This window comes from Nothobranchius furzeri, chromosome 2 (genome assembly GCF_043380555.1).
Source record: "Nothobranchius furzeri strain GRZ-AD chromosome 2, NfurGRZ-RIMD1, whole genome shotgun sequence".
NCBI classification, from domain to species: Eukaryota; Metazoa; Chordata; class Actinopteri; order Cyprinodontiformes; family Nothobranchiidae; genus Nothobranchius; species Nothobranchius furzeri.
In genome coordinates this window covers 21,396,332-21,414,884 of record NC_091742.1, presented here as the reverse complement: position 1 = coordinate 21,414,884, position 18,553 = coordinate 21,396,332, and the positions used below count along the sequence as shown (strand labels likewise).

The 18,553-nt window shown below is 44.5% G+C and overlaps 1 protein-coding gene across 1 annotated transcript in view; it reads left to right on the top strand.

Moving 5' to 3' along the window:
* phip (pleckstrin homology domain interacting protein) overlaps positions 1 to 14,438 on the top strand; it is a 46,037-nt gene extending 31,599 nt beyond the window's left edge. Inside the window, exons 29-40 of the mRNA XM_015948195.3 lie at positions 1,210 to 1,271; positions 1,352 to 1,507; positions 1,832 to 1,952; positions 2,045 to 2,170; positions 2,262 to 2,337; positions 6,614 to 6,673; positions 6,750 to 6,902; positions 7,012 to 7,164; positions 8,712 to 8,917; positions 9,000 to 9,232; positions 13,362 to 13,505; positions 13,605 to 14,438. Coding sequence (XP_015803681.3) covers positions 1,210 to 1,271; positions 1,352 to 1,507; positions 1,832 to 1,952; positions 2,045 to 2,170; positions 2,262 to 2,337; positions 6,614 to 6,673; positions 6,750 to 6,902; positions 7,012 to 7,164; positions 8,712 to 8,917; positions 9,000 to 9,232; positions 13,362 to 13,505; positions 13,605 to 14,305 — 2,191 coding nt within the window. The 3' untranslated portion in view covers positions 14,306 to 14,438. The remainder of the gene's footprint in view (positions 1 to 1,209; positions 1,272 to 1,351; positions 1,508 to 1,831; positions 1,953 to 2,044; positions 2,171 to 2,261; positions 2,338 to 6,613; positions 6,674 to 6,749; positions 6,903 to 7,011; positions 7,165 to 8,711; positions 8,918 to 8,999; positions 9,233 to 13,361; positions 13,506 to 13,604) is intronic.
* Positions 14,439 to 18,553: the final 4,115 nt, after the last annotated feature.

Sequence of the window (18,553 nt, the reverse complement as noted above, 5' to 3'; positions counted from 1 at the left end):
TCGCATCCGAGAACTGGGTCGTACAGTGTGAGCACATGACTCGTGAGATCTGCCCTGCGAGGAAGTCGTACAGTTTGAGCTGAAGCTGAGTGCTACGAGTGAAAAAGTCACGCAGTGTCCGCCCGGCTTAAAACCGGTTCTCCCTGCGATGAGTAAAGACACCCAGTTGGGGGAAAATATGCAAATGTGTCTTTTGGAGTTATACTGAATTTGTGTGTATCACACAGTCACGGCCGGTTTTGTTCACGGCTGGCTAATTTAATGTATTTGCAAACAAACTGTGATACTCGTCGATTTGGGCGCTAACTTCACCAAAGATGTCTTGACATTTCGTTAACGTCCTGACTCGTTTGGCCCGTTTCCGCAAAAGGAACTTCCAGACCTTCAGGTTATGTCTCCTTTTCACCGGCCGGCCGAAAGGACTGCTGTCTGGACCAACCAAGTACCTGCCTTGGGGAACTCAGAGATGTCCCTGTAGAGTTGCTTGGTGGGATTTTTGTTTGACTCGTTCTGATTGGTTGTAACTCGGTCGATACTACTTTAAATTCAGTGTTTTGAAAATTTCAACACTGAAAAATACTGCAGAAAGCCCCCCAACACTTCACTGCTTCTTACATCGCACAGCTGTTCTCCCAGCCCCCCCGAGTGGATCCCATTACGGCGACACTTTGACAGATTAAAACTGAGATGGGGAATTGTGGCATCAACAGGTGATTTTCTTCAGTTCAGCAACTAAACCAGATGATTTCAATCGGCACAGTGAACGAACCTGGTTCAGTTGCTGAACAGAACAAAATCATGGCATGGAGATGACTTGTTGGCGCCACAATTCCCATCTCTGTTAATAATGTCCATCACTCACTGGTGAGACCGTTGCGATGGGCTGACGTCTTAGCAAAGTCCTGAAAGGGACAATTTCGTAAGAAGACACGACGGCTGAGAGGACCAAAGTGTCCCAGATCTCCTTCAGTGGAAAATCAGCTGATGAAGTAAAACAAGCCAGTCTGAAATGGGTTCCAGACTCACTAAACGACGCGTTACCATTCTGAGAGACAATCTTGTCTTGCAGTGATACGAGGGAAACGAGAACCCTCACCAATGTTAAAGCCTTTCTGGAGACGCTGTTCGGGTTCTGTGGCCTTTTCAGTTTCTGACTTTAGAGAAAGGACGAGTTGCTTCAGATGTAATGATGATGTGTTTCCCACACAGCTGGGACAACGGAGACACAGAGAAGATGAGTCCTTGGGACATGGAGCCCATTCCTGATGATGGTATGTATCTAACATGCTCTCACGTTCAAACCTGTCTAAAAACAACCTTCCCATTGTGTTTTCGTTCCTGCGCGCTTCAGCCACGTTCCCCGACGAGCTGGGCACCAGCGTCCCGCTGACGGAGGAGGAGCAGAAGCAGCTGCTGTATGTTCCCCAGGATGGAGAGTGGGGCTGCCACACACGCGCAGAAGAGTGCGATCGCATCATCAAAGCCATCGACCAGCTCTGTACTCTGGGTATGATGTCATCAAACCCATTTAAACATACTGGTTTAATGCTTAAACCAGAACCACAGTTCTCTTATAGACATGAATCAGCTTGTACTACATCACTGAGGTCCGTGTTTGTTTTCCTATTAAATGATGGGATGTCACATCAAACTGACTTTGCTGCAATAAACAAGTGTAGAAATGTTGGAGTGCGCTCTCTAGTGGCGGCTGGTGGAATAAACAGAACGCACCTTTCCACCCTTTTTAGGTTTTTGTCCTCCTGGTTTCACTTTAGTTTGACTGACATCATTTTTTCTGTGTTTGTATTTGAAACCGAACCTCCTCCTTCAGATGTGGCGGCGCCTTTTGCTTTCCCAGTAGACCTCCAAGCCTACCCCACTTACTGCACGGTTGTGGCCTACGTCACTGACCTCAGCACGATACGCCAAAGGCTAGTGAATCACTTCTACAGGTACTTTGCCCGTGGCTGCACTAGACAGTGTGTGTGTGTGTGTGTGTGTGTGATGGACAGTTAACACACGTGCCTGATTATTTCTGTTTCAGGCGGCTGTCCTCTCTGATGTGGGAGGTACGTTACATCGAACACAACGCCCAGACGTTCAACGAGCCAGGATCGTTCATCGTCACCACCGCCAAGTTTGTCTCTGACCTCATGCTGGCGTTTACCAAGTACGCTTGAGTATCGTAATCTCCCCGTTTCACGTGTTGACTTTTAGGGGAAATGTGAAGAGAGTATGATACGGTTGCATTCCCCCCACAGGGACCAAAGCCTGATGGACCTCATGCCTCTCTACAAAGCTATGAAGAAGGCAACCTTCTCAGACTCAGAAGACGAGGTAATTTAGTGTAAATATTAAACAGGAAGTTACTGGTACCAGTATTGTTCATCCGTCTAGTTTAAATCTCAGTTTTAAAGGGATACTTTGCAATTTTTCATATTTTTAATTCATATTCTTTTTTTTTTTTACTCGTTTTTTATTGTTTTCAAGAACAACAATAACAACAACATACAATTCCCAGAACCCGGGGTGTCAGTGAGGTTTCACTCCTTTTTTTCCTCTCCAGTGTGGCCAGTTGTGTCCGTTAATTAGTGGTGTCCTCATGTGTATGGAATGTTGTCCATTTTTCGTCCAGTTCCTCCTGTTTCAGTTTCAGTTTGCAAGTCAATCTTTCCATGCTGTATATCTCCTTCGAAATGTCCTCCCAGATCTTCACCGTTGGTGGTTCTTCCTTCCTCCATTTCCTTGTTATCCCCTTCTTTGCAGCTGCTAATAAGATTTTGACCAGGTATCTGTCTTCATTTGTCAGATTGCATAAATAGTACTTTCCAAAGGTCAAAGGTATCTTGTAGCCTAACATCCCCCCTGCTGTACTTTCTATATCTTTCCAATACTTGTTTAATTTAGCACAGTCCCAGAACATAGGATAATGATTACCGTATTTTCACGACCATAAGGCGCACCTAAAAGTCTTAAATTTTCTCCAAAATGTACGCGGTGCGCCTATTGTGTTGTTGTGAGACGCGAACGTAGTAGAAGACGAGGGGCGTGGTGAGAACGTGCGGACGTGAGCTAAGACAGACCCCGAATAGTTCAAAAGGGCAGGTATGCTGAACATTGTTCTGCCAACCCTGAGAATGGCACCTGCTAAGAGACACGCCTATGACGCACAGTTTAAACTGCAAGCGATCAGCTACACGGAGAAACACGGGAATAGAGCAGCGGCAAGAGAATTCAGCATTGAGTCCGTGGTTCGCAAGTGGAGGAAGTTGGAAAACGAACTCCGACAAGTAAAGAAGACGCAGCTGTGTTTCCGCGGGCACAAAGCCAGGTGGCCTGAGCTGGAAGACCGCCTCGAGCAATGGGTTAACGAGCAGAGGACAGCTGGGAGAAGTGTCTCTACCGTCACCATTCGTCTGAGAGCAGTAAGGCTCGCACAAGAAATGAACATCGAACATTTTCAAGGAGGTCCGTCTTGTTTTACTGTGCCCGCGCCCTATAACCCGATGCGCCTTTTGTATGTGTTAAATACCAAAAAGACACCCGTAACTGAAGCTGCGCCCTATAACAAGGTGCTCCCTATGGTCCTAAAAATATGGTACCTGTTTCTTTTCCACGTTTCCTCCAACAAATTTGTTGAATACTAGAATATTTGTTTGGCATCGATGGGGTTATAAAGAATTTAATCATATTTTTCCAGCAGAACATTCTCCACATCTTTGAACTAGATGAGGACTTCTGGACTTCACAAATGTTCCACCATTCATCGTCAGTCACCCATGTTCCACTTTCCTTTACCCACCTATCGCGCACATATAAAGATGATGTTCCCTTCTTCTCTCCCAACCCTTGATATAGTAATGAGACAATTTTTGGTTTATAGTTTATAGGCATTAGTTGCGTTTTCGACATATTAAGTTTATAGCCCGCTAGGTATTGAAACGTTTCTAGTTTTTCCATCAATTTAGGGAGGCAGGCATCTGGGTCTTTTATACTTATTATTTACATCATCTGCAAAAAACCCAATTTTGTGTCCTACTCCTTTAATATCGATTCCTTTTATATCCTCATCCTCTCTGATAGCCTGCGCTAGAGGTTCAATGTATAAGTTAAAGTTAAAGTCCCATTAGTTGTCACACACACTGATGTGTGTGCGAAATTTGTTCTCCGTATTTGACCCATCCCCTGGGGGAGCGGTGAGCTGCAGACACAGCCGCGCTCGGGAACTATTTGGTGGTTTAACCCCCCAATCCAACCCCTTAATGCTGAGTGTCAAGCAGGGAGGCATTGGGTCCCATTTTTTCAAAGTCTTTGGTATGACCCGACCAGGAATCGAACCCTAATCTCCCAGTCTCAGGGCGGACACTCTACCACTAGGCCTCTGAGCTACTAATGCGAATAGAATTGGTGATAAACAACAGCCCTGTCTGGTTGACCTCTCTAAACTAAACCAATCTGTAAGACTTCCATTTATTTTTATCCTGGCTTTGGGGTTTTGGTATAGTGTTTTTATTATTCCAGTTGATTTTGTATTAAATCCCATTTTTTTATATGCTGAGATGTAGAAATTGGGTTTGACGGCCCTTTATGAAACCACATTGGTCTTCTTTTATAATATCTGATAAAAATTGGTTAATTTGTTTTGCTATTATTGTCGTGTAGATTTTGTAATCACTATTTAGAACTGATATCGGCCTGTAGTTTTCACACAGTTCTTTATTCTTCTCTTCCTTCGGAAGAAGTGTAATTATCCCGGACGAGCCCCCACGTTATTACGTCTCCGGCTCTCTAGGAGTGATGAGATTGGTGTGTGGGTGAAATGATAACAAAGTGCTGTGTCACTAAAACAGAGGATTTTATTGCAAAAAGGTATGCCGAAGGGTATTTACAACATCAATAGTAATACATATACACTAAGCTAAAGGAGATATTTACAAAGGGGGGAACGGAAAACGCCAACCCAGAAGGGGTTGGGGATTATCTGAAGAAAAATACTAATAAGAGCTGTCCTGAGAAGCAGGAAAGCTCAGGCAGATCCAAAGTCAAATTTTAAGCCGGTCCGAAGTCGAGTTACCAAAAGTCTAATCCTAATTCCAAATTTCCAAAAGCGAGTCAAATACCAAAGTCGAAACAAGTCTAATATGAAGCACACCAGGAGAATAGTATAAACTCTTCCGAGCCTATACTACCCTGGACCTTCTCAAAGAACTGTGGGCAGGAGAGCAGCCTTTAACAGCTGCCCCATGATTGCCTAATGACAGGCGAGGCAGAAGCCACCGAGGCCATCTTGTGGCCAAAAAGGGGCAGAGCATGTAAGACTTCTCTCCATGAGGGGGGTGGGGGGTGGGTGGGGGGGGGGGGGTGTTTCCCTTTGTCAGTGTGTCATTAAATGATGCCAGCATCATTACTTTTAATTCTTCTCTAAAGGTCTTGTACCATTCTGGAGGAAAGCCGTCGCTTCCTGGGGACTTATTATTTTTTAATCTTTGATTGCTTCCTCCAGCTCTTTTTCTGTTATAATTTGAGTCATAATCTTGTTTTGCTCCTTCCCGATCGATGGGAGTCTCAGTGGACTCAGCAAATGTTTTATAGTTTCCCCTGTTGCAGATTCTGGTTGTGAATATAATTTTTTGTAATATTCTTAAATCATATTCTTGAGCCTAGCTAAAATGACCCTTTACAGGGTTAATGAAAGGCCACCCAGCCTCTCTGGTCACTTGCAACTTCAGACTGGCGAGCCGCTTTGTTGGGACTTTAAAAAATTGAGCCTTTACCAGGTGCTGCAATCTGGTTCCAGCACGTTTCCAGTATGTTTTAGATCATGAACACAGCTGATTTGTTAGTGATGAATCACTGCTGTAGACTCTATGGAAGGCTGGGAGACGTTTCAGCTGTTAGATTAAGGTGTTAAAAAGATGAACGCACATGCACAGCGAGGTACGTTTAGCTTTTAGTTCTACAAACGGACACTAGGGGGTGCTAAAAGCAAGCCAAAGCTGCCTTGTCTCCCTTTAAACAAGTTATTGTTTGTGAACACACCTCATTCATCCATGACTGGGGTTTGTTAAACATAAGTGATGGCTGCACATGAACAGAAGGAAGATATCTAAAGAGACGATTATTTTATGACTTTTGTGAAGGCTGATAATATTTGTTTTTGATCCGAGACTAAAATTGAAAATATGAAAAACAAAACCTTTTTCATTGTATTTGCATCCGTTTTTCATGTTTTGATTTTTGGATTCCAGTTGAAAATGGAAAGCATGAATGATGCACAGATTCTAAAGAACATGCTGCTCACAGCATTTTCATTGGTCCTTGAGCTTACCTCTTATTTCTGATTGGGTGAGGATGTCCCAGCACAGAGTTGGTGCTGTATTACGACATGGCAGCTATAGCACAACAGAAAGTAAGTCAACATTCGAGATCAGGGTGCAGCCGACAAATCTAATACAACTGATTAACTTTTGGAGTCATGATATAAAGATGGCCAACCCAGCAAACGCAAAGATGGCTACAGTTCAGTCAGTTTTACAAACGTCAGGCTATAATTTACATGTTTGCTGCGGAGTTCAGAATTTCTGGTTGTTTTTTTTATTTATTTTTATTATAGGATGATGAGGAGGAGGCTGAATATACTAACACTCCTGGAACATCAACACAAAACCACAAGGTAAACTCCTTACCAACACCTTGACATGGTTCCAAACACAGAGACCACTCACTTACTTTGTATTATTATATTGTAGGGCCGTCCGCCCATTCAGCGCCAGTTAAGAAACCGCCCTCATTCGTATGACCCTCACGCATGGAAAGGGCGCTGTAAGGAGCTGCTGGATCTCATCTTTCAGTGTGAAGACTCTGAGCCCTTCAGAGAACCCGTGGACATACAGGAGTACCCGGTACTACTGAACTTTAGATTACAGCGGGAAGTTTCTGCTTCAGGGTTTTAATCCAGTCCTATAGAGCTCTTGACACACCTTGTTTTTCATTTCTCTCTGCTCCTCTAAGGACTACCTGCAGATAGTTGAGTCTCCGATGGACTTTGGTACGGTTCTGAAGAAGCTGACTGAAGGAAAGTACCAGTCTCCCATTCAGCTCTGCAAAGATGTCCGCCTCATTTTTAGTAATTCCAAAGCGTACACGCCCAGCAAAAAGTCACGGGTAAGAATCCACCTTCTCCCTTAAGGTTTGTACTACAGTGTTCCCCCTACATAATCTCAGGCGTGGTACTGCACCACGCCTGAGATTCTAGCGCCATGGCGATGAAATCAACCCCCGCTCTAACGGCCGACGCAGGGCACCAAAGTGTTCTGCGTGCTGTTACCCCTTCCTTGCTTTCTTGATGGCTAAATGGTTCGCGAATGTAACACTTCTCACTAGGGTTGTCACGGTAACTGGTGTAGCGGTAAACCCCGGTAAAACAGTTGACAATAATAATAACCATCTTGTTTTTAAAAAAATATATCATCTCGGTGGGTTTACCGTGGCTGCGGTGTAGGCGCGGTGACCCTTACCAGCCACCGTATCATCTGCTGAAGTTGCCGGTGGCACATGCGCACTTTGTTGTTTACAACCAAAACTTTCTTGAAGCTAAAGCTGAAATAATGGCCACAGGAGGAGACGGCAGCGCTCAGGACATTTATTATCCCTCAAAGAAGACAAAGTGGGAAGTACGGGCATGCTTTGGATGTTTGAAGAATGCCGAGGGACAGCTGATAGAAGACGGCTATCCTGTTTGCAGCACGTGCAGAAAAAGTGTCTGTGAAAGGCAGCAACGCTTCAAATCTCATGACACATCTGCGTGACCATCACCCACAACTCTACAGTCGACGCAAGGCAAGCTAACGTTAGCGTTTTAGCTAAAATTCGTGATCCGAGGATTTGGGTTGAGGGAGAATGCAACGAGTCGCTATATAAAGCAGCCGCAGCGCCGCTACCTGCATATAAACCGTGTCACGGACACCGCCATGTTGAAATGACGCTATGCATTACGGGGCTCCCAGGGGCAGATAAGAGTTGGTCTCTCTCCGAGAATAATTATGAATTTAACAATGATTACTGCCTGATGACATTTTCCCACATCTGCAAAGCTCACTGGAAGGACACAAACCGAGGGCGATATTTTCCTGATATAGGGTTTATTACTCAAGTAAGGGTAAAAAAGTACCTGATTAGAAGGCTACTTGAGTACTGAGTATCATCTGATCTAATATTTTTAAAATGATTACATTAAACAGACAAAATAAGAAGTTATGCGCAAATATTGGTATTTTAAAGACTAAAGGAGAAAAATGTAAACAAATAAACAACATAATTACAAAATAACAGATTTTAGGCAAAATTTAGACACAAACTGAGGACAATATTTTCCTGGTATACAGGGTTTATTTTGAAAATGTAACACGTTTAAAAAAAATACCGCGATAATTTTGGTCACCGTGACGACCCTTCTTCTCACCCATATATATCAGAGAAATCACCCACAATGTACAAAAGCTTGCTACACCCCTGTGCGCACACATTCTCCGCCTCCTCCACCCCCTGCTCTGAGATGGAACACGGCAGCAGAGCGGTCCCGAGCGTGCACAACCCCCCACGGCCAACGCACGCCACCGAAACAGTTACACCCCGCGCACCACGGCTGGAAATTTTTCTAGGGGAAACACTGTACTATCGTCACTGTTTCCTGATAGCTTATGCCTCTCCAGATTTACAGCATGAGTCTGAGGCTTTCTGCGCTGTTTGAGGAGCACATCAGCCCCATCCTGTCAGATTATAAAGCCATCCATGGCATGACGGACAAACTGACCAGGCGAGGGATGGATAGGCTGAAACGGCACACTGCAGACAGACCAACGCGAAACACTGTAAAGAGGAGGAGGAGCGAATCACCCACCAGCAGCAACGCCTCCAGGTAGGAGTAGTGACTTTTTATTTGTGGATTTTGTAGCTCATAAAACTAAAAACCAGTATGACCATGACTACTCTGCTCGTAGCCCAGAGAGGAAAAGACGCGTCTCATCCAGGGTGATGGCCAAAAAGGAGCCTTCACCACCTCCTTCTCGGCCTCCTTCTCTGAGGCAGAGCATCCCTTTGAAACAGCCACCTCAGCTGGTCAACGGTAAAGCGGAAAGCTCGACTCCAGGACGTACTCGCAGTGCCGCACGCCACTTTAGACCCTCCTCCCCCTCGTCCAACAACGCTACCAACAACACACTGAACACCGGAGGTAAGATTAACTAATACTACTTAATTAAAATAGTTCAATGATGATTATAATTTTGTCTATTAATAGATGATTATTGAGCTCTTTATTGCATAGAGAAGCTCCAAAATGCAAAATGTTCTTGTTTAAATAAGTATTTGGAGAGTTGAAAGCATAATTTAGTAAGGATGCTCCGATCAGGTGTTTTCAAATTTAAAGATACTTTATTAATCCCAGAGGGAAATTAGAGTTTCAGTACACACAATTCTGAGATCAGACATACGTAGGCATAGACGCATGACAAGAATTGGTGACTGTGGTCATTTGTAACCCGAGTTGTGCTACCTTAATAGAGATCAGAGGGTTTACATGAGGATTGAGTCAGGTGGAGGAACAAAAGGCACTTCAGAGTTATCCTCCACAGGGAGGGCAGCTTTGCTCTGCAAAAAACACCTCAGACAAAAATGCAACATACTTCAGACATTATACAACATTAAGTGTCCACTAGGTGGGTAGGTAGGGTAGAGGACTCTCCACACATCAGTGCATGCAGCCACGATAAGCAGCGCCCATCACCTCCGTTTGGACAGGGAGGGAGGTCGTTGGGTTTAGAGAGCACAGTGACTCCTGGAATGATTCAACGGCCTTCACCGATCGCAGTCCCTCCCAGGCTGGGATAGGGAGACAGAGTTGCCATGGCAACGGCAGCATTCTACATTTCTTCTGAGGGGGAGTTATCCCTTCAGCCTCACAGGCTCAAGGGCACCAGATTCAGATAAGAACTTGTTTTGGTGGCCAGACAGAGATAATTTCCTCTCTGTCTTAAAGTTCTGTTGGTCTCCAACCCCTCTAGATCCAATAATGGCGTAGTTAATCAATCCCAATCCGTGCTGGTACGTCAACTCGCTCCTTGATCGAATCAACCTTCTGTGCCAGAGCCTGAATCTCAGCCAAAGTTCCAAGCTTACGACTCATCTCGACAATTATACGAGTTTGTGCGTTCACAGCACGGTGTAATCCATCCCTGAGCTCGGGGATTGAGCCAATATTCCTCGACAGCTCTTTAATTTTCCAGTAAGCCAGATACCCACTCAGGCCAAACAGCAAGAAACCTGACACCAACACCACGAATATCCAGACGTCTTCAGAATCCTCTACAGACAGTTGGGAGAGGCAGATCAGGTTCCACTGTTTCCAGGAGTCCATGATATGCCCAACTGGCTCAGAGGGGCAACCGGGAGCCCCCTCTCTCGTTCTCATCGTTGAAAAAATCTTGTCAATCACTTTTGGGTAGGGTTGTCACGGTATGAAAATTTAACCTCACGGTTATTGTGACCAAAATTATCACGGTTTTCGGTATTATCGCGGTATTTTTTAAACGGTGTTGCATATGTTCAGAAAGCATTGATAGTCCTGTTCTACACAAACTGAAATAGTTCTGAAAAGGTTTAACAGTGTTTATTAAACCTAAAATAACACAAAGTCTTAGCAAAAGTGCAACTTTTCACAAGTAAAGGAACAAATAGCTTATTTTTCTGGAACTTGTTACAGTAGTCAGTGCAGGTTTAAATTATACAAATCCAAACATTCGAAACATAAACAATATGTAAACAAATCAAAGAAACACCACTTGTTTTCTCATATACTTGTTTTCTTCATTATCAAAATGAAAATCTAAAACTCCAGTCCACACTTGACTTGAGCACTGTACAAGTCAACCTTAAAAAATATGTATTTAAAATAAATATCCACTTTAAACAAATTACTAAAATAACTACTACACTATGTAATCAAATCCAAATGTTCAAGTATAAATGGCATTGAATAAGTAAACAAATCAATGACAAGGAACTAATTGTATATTTCTCTTCATCATCAACAAATAAGATGCTTCATCCAGCAACAGGGTGTCCGTGACACGGTTTAAATGCTGGCAGAGGACGCTGCGGCTGCAGTATATAGTGACTCGTTGCATTCTCCCTCAACCAAAAGTCCTCACGTCATGCATTTAAGCTAAAATGCTAATGTTAACTTACCTTGCACTGGCTGTAGAGACGTGGGTGATCGTCACGCAGATGTGCCATGAGATTTGAAGTGTTGCTGCCTTCTGCAGACACTTGTTTCCTGCACGTTCTGCAAACGGGATAGCCGTCTTCTATTAACTGTCCCTCAGCATTTTTCAGAAATCCCAAATATGCCCATACTTCCGATTTAGTCTTCTTTGAGGGCTGATGGATGTCCTGGGCGCTGCCGTCGCCTCCTTCGGCCATTATTTCAGCTTCAAAGTTTTGGTGCCGTTGCAAATTAAAAAGTGCGTGTGCGCGCAGCGGGAACTTCAGCTGAAGCGACGGTGGCTGGTAAGGGTCATCGCGCCGAAACCGCGGCCACGGTAAACCCACCGAGATAATATAGTTTTTTAAAAACTGGACGGTTATTTTTATTGTCAACTTTTTTACCGGGGTTTACCGCTATACCGGTTACCGTGACAACCCTACTTTTGGGCCATCGGAGCACCTCAGTTTGCTTCTTCTGGAGCTCAAACTTGGTCTGTATCGTGTCCAAGGACGGCCCAAAAAGATACTGAGAACCTGCATTGCTTAGAAGGCAGGGCCATGGAGCCATTCGCACCCAGGTTGTGACGTTGCCAGGTATGCTGCTAGAGATGCTTTCATTGAGGGAAGACCAACCAGCCCAGCTTTTTCCGCACCCTTGAAGTCCACATAATGGGCGAAACCAGACACAGTAGTGCATGTGGACAGCAGCTTGTACCAGGAGGACGTTAGCTCAGTCACAAAATTCGGGATCATGGGCAGCCGGTTCTTAACCGCAGCTGGCTCTGATGGGAGAAAGAACCTTGCAAGTCTGGAGGCTTTCTGAGCCGGAGGAGGAGAGGACCACTCCACATCCAAATTTTCGGCAGCACGGTAGAAAAAATAAATAATGGAGAGGTCGTCCTGGGTTACCGGAGAAGCGGCAGTGGCGGTCAAAGCCGTACACTGAGCCGCTAACAAATCGTCATCTCCAGACATTACTCCAGTCATCCGTGTGGATGTCCAAAACGTTGTCGTCCTCATCCTCTGCGGGACTCCATTGTGAAGGGGCTAGGGATTGCTAAGTCCCTGTTAGCCCATCCATGAAGTCCATGAGATCTGCCAAGCTAGAAGCTGGGACTGTGACTGAGAAGCTGTCCTTGTCAGACTCAAACGAAGCCAGGTCTCTCAACTCTGAGAGCATAGGATCCTGTTTAGAGACGGCAGCCTCCCCAGGACCTTCAACAAGAACTTGACCCCGTGTTCCAGCATTGTGCGCCTAAGCTGTAGTGTGTAGCGACACATACCAGCAGGCAGCAGTCTAATTCGGCACAAACAGTTAAGCTAGCAGCATTATCCAAACACAAGAGAAGAAGAGTGCTAACTAGCGGTAGCTGGCTAGCACAGGTTAAGCGTTCCATCGAGGTGAAAAGCCTATTAACTGAAGCATGAGTGATGAGTAGCCATATTTATAAGCGGGTTGACCCTGCCCTCAATGTCACATGTAATGTGGCCTAAAGACGTGATTAAAAGTGTCTTCAGTCAGACCACGCAAGGGCGTGATATCCCACACTGTATGTGTTGTACCGAGTGAATCGACTGAAAGGAGACCAAACATTCAGTCCAAAACACTCAGCAGCCTGGCTCTGGCTTCACTTCCTGTTCAGCTGCTCTGAGATGAGAACATAGATGGGTGAGAGATGGCAGAGTACAGTTTGATAGATGGACCATTATCCAGTCATTAACAATGGGGTGTTGGCCATAACTAGATGGGGTTTTTTCCAGGAGTGTACTTTTTGATTAATTTTGATTTATTTTTGGACAAATTATTTAGTTTATTGGGTACCGTCAGTACGTGAAGAACATTTCAGCCAATGTGGCAACAAAATGGTCCAGAAAACATAACATACCCCACCTTTAATGAAACCGTCAAACAGTAATCTCTGGATGTACGCCTGTAACTAATGAACCCGATCAGAGATGGATGAGGACAACAAATAAATCGTACAACAACAGAACACACAGTTATTGCTTAAACTCTACCTGATTTAGTTAGCATTTTAGGCTTGCTAACATTAGCTAACTGTAACTTGAGTTTTAAAGGTGTATCGCTTTATCCTCAGAATCATCTCGCACATTACGAGCCCACAGTTCTGTTCGAGCTTCAACTCCGCCAGTTCCTGAGAAGGTGCCACCCACGCAGCCAGCAGATGGCAACAGCGGAAGCACTCGTAGGAAACTCAGGACACCTGTGAAGCACTCACCTGGTGAGTGACGACGACGCACCGTAAGAGTCTGACAGGAATGAAGCGAGACTTATTTTATGAATGTTTTTGTCCCTTTTTCTGAAACGTTTTCCCTCCCAGGCTCTCCAGTCAGCCCTCCGTCTCAGAGCACGGTCCACCTGAACGGACACAGTAGCCATGTGACACCTGTGGGGAGGAGGGGGAGGAAGTTCAGGATGGACTCACCAGTGAGTCCTCCAGAAACTCCCTCCAGCCCTTCCAGACCTCGGGGTCGGCCACCGGGTAAAAAGAGAGGCCGGAAGAGCAAGCAGGAGCTGGAGGAGATGAGACAGAGGAGTTCAACCCCCGATGACGAGCATGACCACTCCACGGGAGACGAAGGCGGCGCTTCCTCGGCTCAGGAAACGTCAACGCCGTCGGATTCCGTTACTTCATTGATGCCTAGAAGACGAGGCCGTCCCCGAGCCACAAGGATTGAGGAACCTGCTCCTCCTGCTGAATCCCCCGAACCCTCACCACTAAGGAGGAGCAGCAGGAGAACCAATGAGGAGGTCACACCTCCTGTTCAGACCACCCCTCAGCGGCCAAGTCGGAAGGAATCTCTGAGGGAGGAAGCTGCGGAGGCAGCAGGGGAGGCGGCGGTGGTTTCCATGCGCACGCGTAACCAAGGACGCCGGTCAGCCTGGTACATGGAGGAGGACTCGGAGGAGGAACAGAGGCAGTTGCTGTTCGAGGACTCATCGATAACTTTTGGCACCTCCTCAAAGGGGCGTGTCCGCAAACTGACAGAGAAAGCCAAAGCCAACCTGATAGGCTGGTGAGGAGTGGATGCTGGAGAACTCAGAGGGAGCAGAAACATAGTTGTGAGTGAGAGTGAGTGAGTGAGTGAGTGAGTGAGTGAGTGAGTGAGTGAGTGAGTGATTGAGTGAGTGAGTGATTGAGTGAGTGAGTGATTGAGTGAGTGAGTGAGTGAGTGAGTGAGTGAGTGAGTGAGTGAGTGAGTGAGTGAAAGCCTCTGACCTCACTTCCTCCTCGTCTCTGACCCTTCCTTCCTCCGGTGTTCCTCCTACATTATTGATCCATGTTGGATCTCACGGTGACGCTGTGTCCTCCTGCATGACCGTCAGACTGGGTCAAACTTTTCCGAGGCGTTCCCAAATGACTCCTCTGAGGGGATTTTACGTCCAGGATGGATTTGATCTTTTACTTCCTGCTTTTTATACAACCCAGAAGTCGTGATTGGCTTTTTGTTTTGGACGTCTTACACCTGACCCGGGTGTGTGTGTCTGCGCTAAAATACCAAAAGGCATACCGGATATTGGTACGGCAGATTTTGTGGACTATGAATTTTCTTTTTGCATGTTAATTAGAACAATTCATGATTTTTCTTCAAATTGGTTTTACTGTGAGGACGAGAAAAAGGATGCATGAGTGAATGGAGCCATTTTTATCTTTTTATATCATGTTTCAGTGCATCCTTAGCATTAGCAATACCTTGTGCCTTGATGTCTATTGTGTGTGTGTGGCCACTACCCTAAAACAGTACATGTGCCTGTTTGTGTATGTGTAAATGAGTGTGTGTGTGTGTGTGCCTGTTTGTGTATGTGTAAATGAGTGTGTGTGTGTGCCTGTTTGTGTATGTGTAAATGAGTGTGTGTGTGTGTGTGTGTGTTTCTAACAAAAGTGAGCATACACTTGGATCATTGTGAAACCTTTGACAGAGATGTATTTAGACTCTGAGAAGAATTTATCCTTGCCGTAAACACACACCTGTGATCCATGTTATATCGTCTTAGATAAGGTAAGGAGGGGGCGGAGCTTCTGGTGACTAGCTTTGCGATGCACTTGCCACAGACCGATTATCAATGTAGTCTTAGGCTGTTTGTAATTTTTTTTTTCAAATAAGCTTTTAAAATAATGAGACGTTTTTATTCACACACACACACACACACACACCTCTACCTGTCTCGCATGTTCTAGCACTTTCTTACTCAAACAGGAAGGAGTGGGATCAAACCGGACTGGACGAGTCTTTTTTCCACCTCTCTGGTTGTGTGCCTTGGCTACTCTGGCATGTTGAATCCTCTGTTTCTCCCTTTTGGGGCCCTTTTTCCCAGACTTCCTGGTTCTGTTCTATCCGTTTGGAGAACTGGACTGCAGACTCCAGAACAGAGTCGGAAACAAATAATCTGACAGGTACCGCGAGTTTACAAAGATGGCAGCACTCTTTTTGGACACGCCTAAATGTGTTGGGTTCAGAGTGGAGAACTGGATGGTAGCATCATGAATACACCCGGTTCGTCTCAGCTCCTATATTACAAACGTATCGGTTTACTATCTTCTGTTTTGTAACGCCAAATTCTGTCTTTGGGCACTGAAATTTTAGAAAATGTGGCTTTTTGAATGTCTTTTTTTTTTTTCTAAAAAAAAAAAAAAAGGAAAAAGTTTTATTATTTCCATAGTGGGTGTTCAGTTAAACAGTTTTCTGTCTGTGTCCCTGCCACACAGGCGGAGTTTTGGGGTGACGGTTCTGTAGGGGGACAGTTCTGTGGTGAAGGACTGAGGGTCTGTGCTCTGTCGCACACATTTGAGGAGTTCTACAATATCATGTGAACATGTAGATGTTTAACCCCAAAGTGGAATAGCCAAAACACTGACTCTTTCCTCTCAGAGGGACAAGATGTAAAAGAATGTGTTGTTATTAAAGGTTTATATCGCTGAATATTTATTTTGTGGACCGAATTTAGCCCCGAGCTTTCTTTAAAACTTCAGATGTACCCCAACAATAAATGGCTAAAATGCAGCAAGACTGACTTAAAGAAACATTTAGGATCTTCTGAGGTGGAGGTGTATTAAAAGTATGAAAAAGTTAACAGAACTACTAGCTTTTTGAACAACCTTAAGATGTGAGAAATGGAGATTAGTTCTGATTGAACAGGCAAGCTAAAGCAAGTCATAACAGGAACAATGGTTATGCGTCTTAAAACGATTCTAAAAATGTTACGAGTTTACAATCTAGGCAAATTCCACATGTCATGGCTGCTCTGGCAGAAAATATGTGGATTTGAGTTACAGTAGCTAGCTTGGCTGTTAGCTTCATTGCAAACAACCACAGAATAATGTAAATAACTACATAATGTGAAATGTATCACTATAAAGATTTAACATTTAGAATTGTAAGACACTTTGTAACTGTACCCATGGTGAATTGATGCTAGCTCTGCTGTCTGGTCATAGCTAAACGCCGTTTCTCCTAACTGAGGCTGTTCAAACAACTAAAATCTACATTGATAAATGTATAATTGCTCGTAGACCTTCCACAGAACTATCGCATTTGAAAATGCTAAAATATATCTTGTCTAAATGCACCATTGCTGAGCTTAACTCGGCAGCAGTAACTCGCCTTCCATAATCCTAATTTTCAAGTTAATCTGAAATTTTAAACCTATTTCATTTGGACAAAGTCTGAACCAGCAGGTCAGGAAATCAGGATCAGCGCTCCAAACGACAATCTGGATTATCGTTTAAATGAGACATTAATACAGCATATGTGTGTAGGTTACAGGGCTTGACAGCAACCAGCAGCTTCTGCAAAGATGCTAGATTATCCTAATGAATTATGGACAGACTATCGTTTATGTCCCCCAGTGGAAACATCCTGCAGCCAATCTCCTCATCTTCTCGCCACTTAGTCTAGAATAATCCGATGTGATGTGGAGTGTTTGTTTGTTCCACAGGAAGTGATGCTGATCTGTTCCAGCTCCATGCAGGATGAACATCAGATGTGATCATTTGGGTTTCATGAACCTCTGAATGTGTGGCAGAGCTGTGCTGCTGGTGACCTGAGCGTCAGTGTTTGGTCAGAGGTTAAATGTCGCTGTGTGTGTGTGTGTGTGTGCGTGTGTGTATGAAGTGGCTCCATGTGAGCCACCAGGAAGCCTTTTGACATGGTTGATGGAGGCATGTGACTAAAGGGGAGAATGATGTCTGTTTAATGTCACCTGATCGATTTAAGTTTTCTTTGTTAGTTTGAATACTTTTATATTTACGGTATATAAATATATAAAGGAGTTGATGCAAAAAAGCAGAAAGCTAGAATGTATGTGTAGGGGAGTACTGCTGTCCTGTTTGTTGATACCAATATTTTAAGCAAATAAACAGTTGTGTTTCCATATTTATACTTGCGGGTATTTTTTTTATTGTTTTAACCTTTGATCTGAGTTTTTGTTTGGTGTATATTTTAATTCTGCCTACAGAGCTTCGAAAGAAACAATGCAGTCGTGCATCTGTAACATCCGGCAGAGTCCGACGTGTTGCTGTGAAGTTTTGACTCGCTCTAGACATACGCCGTTGCTTGAGCCATCATATTGGAGGGTTTTCCAGAAGCGACAGCCTGTTTGAGGTCAAAGGTCAGACATTGTCCTTGAGGTTTCTCTGCAAGAGAGCAGAATGCTTGAATCCATCAGTTACAGCAAGTGGTCCTGAAGGTCAAAGCAACCCCAGACTATCCCGCTACCACCACCATGACCTCTGACCTTTACCGGACCCAACAGCCTGAAGTGCTTCAGATGTTGTTTTGGGTTCTTTTGTTGTGGAATAGCTTTAGAACGAGACGTGCTGCTTTTTGGGATCTTTTAGCTTAGTTTCTGCTGAAGTGGTTTCTTAATTCTACAGTTTGGGCAGCAATCAGTTCTGATCAAAGAAGATGAACAACTTTGTTTAACTGAGGGGCAATATTAACTTTTCCCACATACAGCCAGTTTGGTCTGGACAGATTTTTCAATCTGAATTAATAAAATCACAATTTGCAAAGTGCATTTTTATTTTACTAGGGGCATCTTTGTCTGAAATTGTTTTTATTTCTTGCTGTTCTGAAACAAAAGCATAAACAAGACATCTGTAAAGGGTGAAAACTCCTTGGATTGGTTGGAACTCATAAAAAAAGGAAAATAACATCTCAGAACTTGGTTTTGAACACATTCTGTGATGAATGTGTCCGGCTGTGACTGGGGGAGCTGAAGCGGCAGAACAAGCGGCTCTGCCCCCTGGTGGTGGGTAGGCGGAACCAC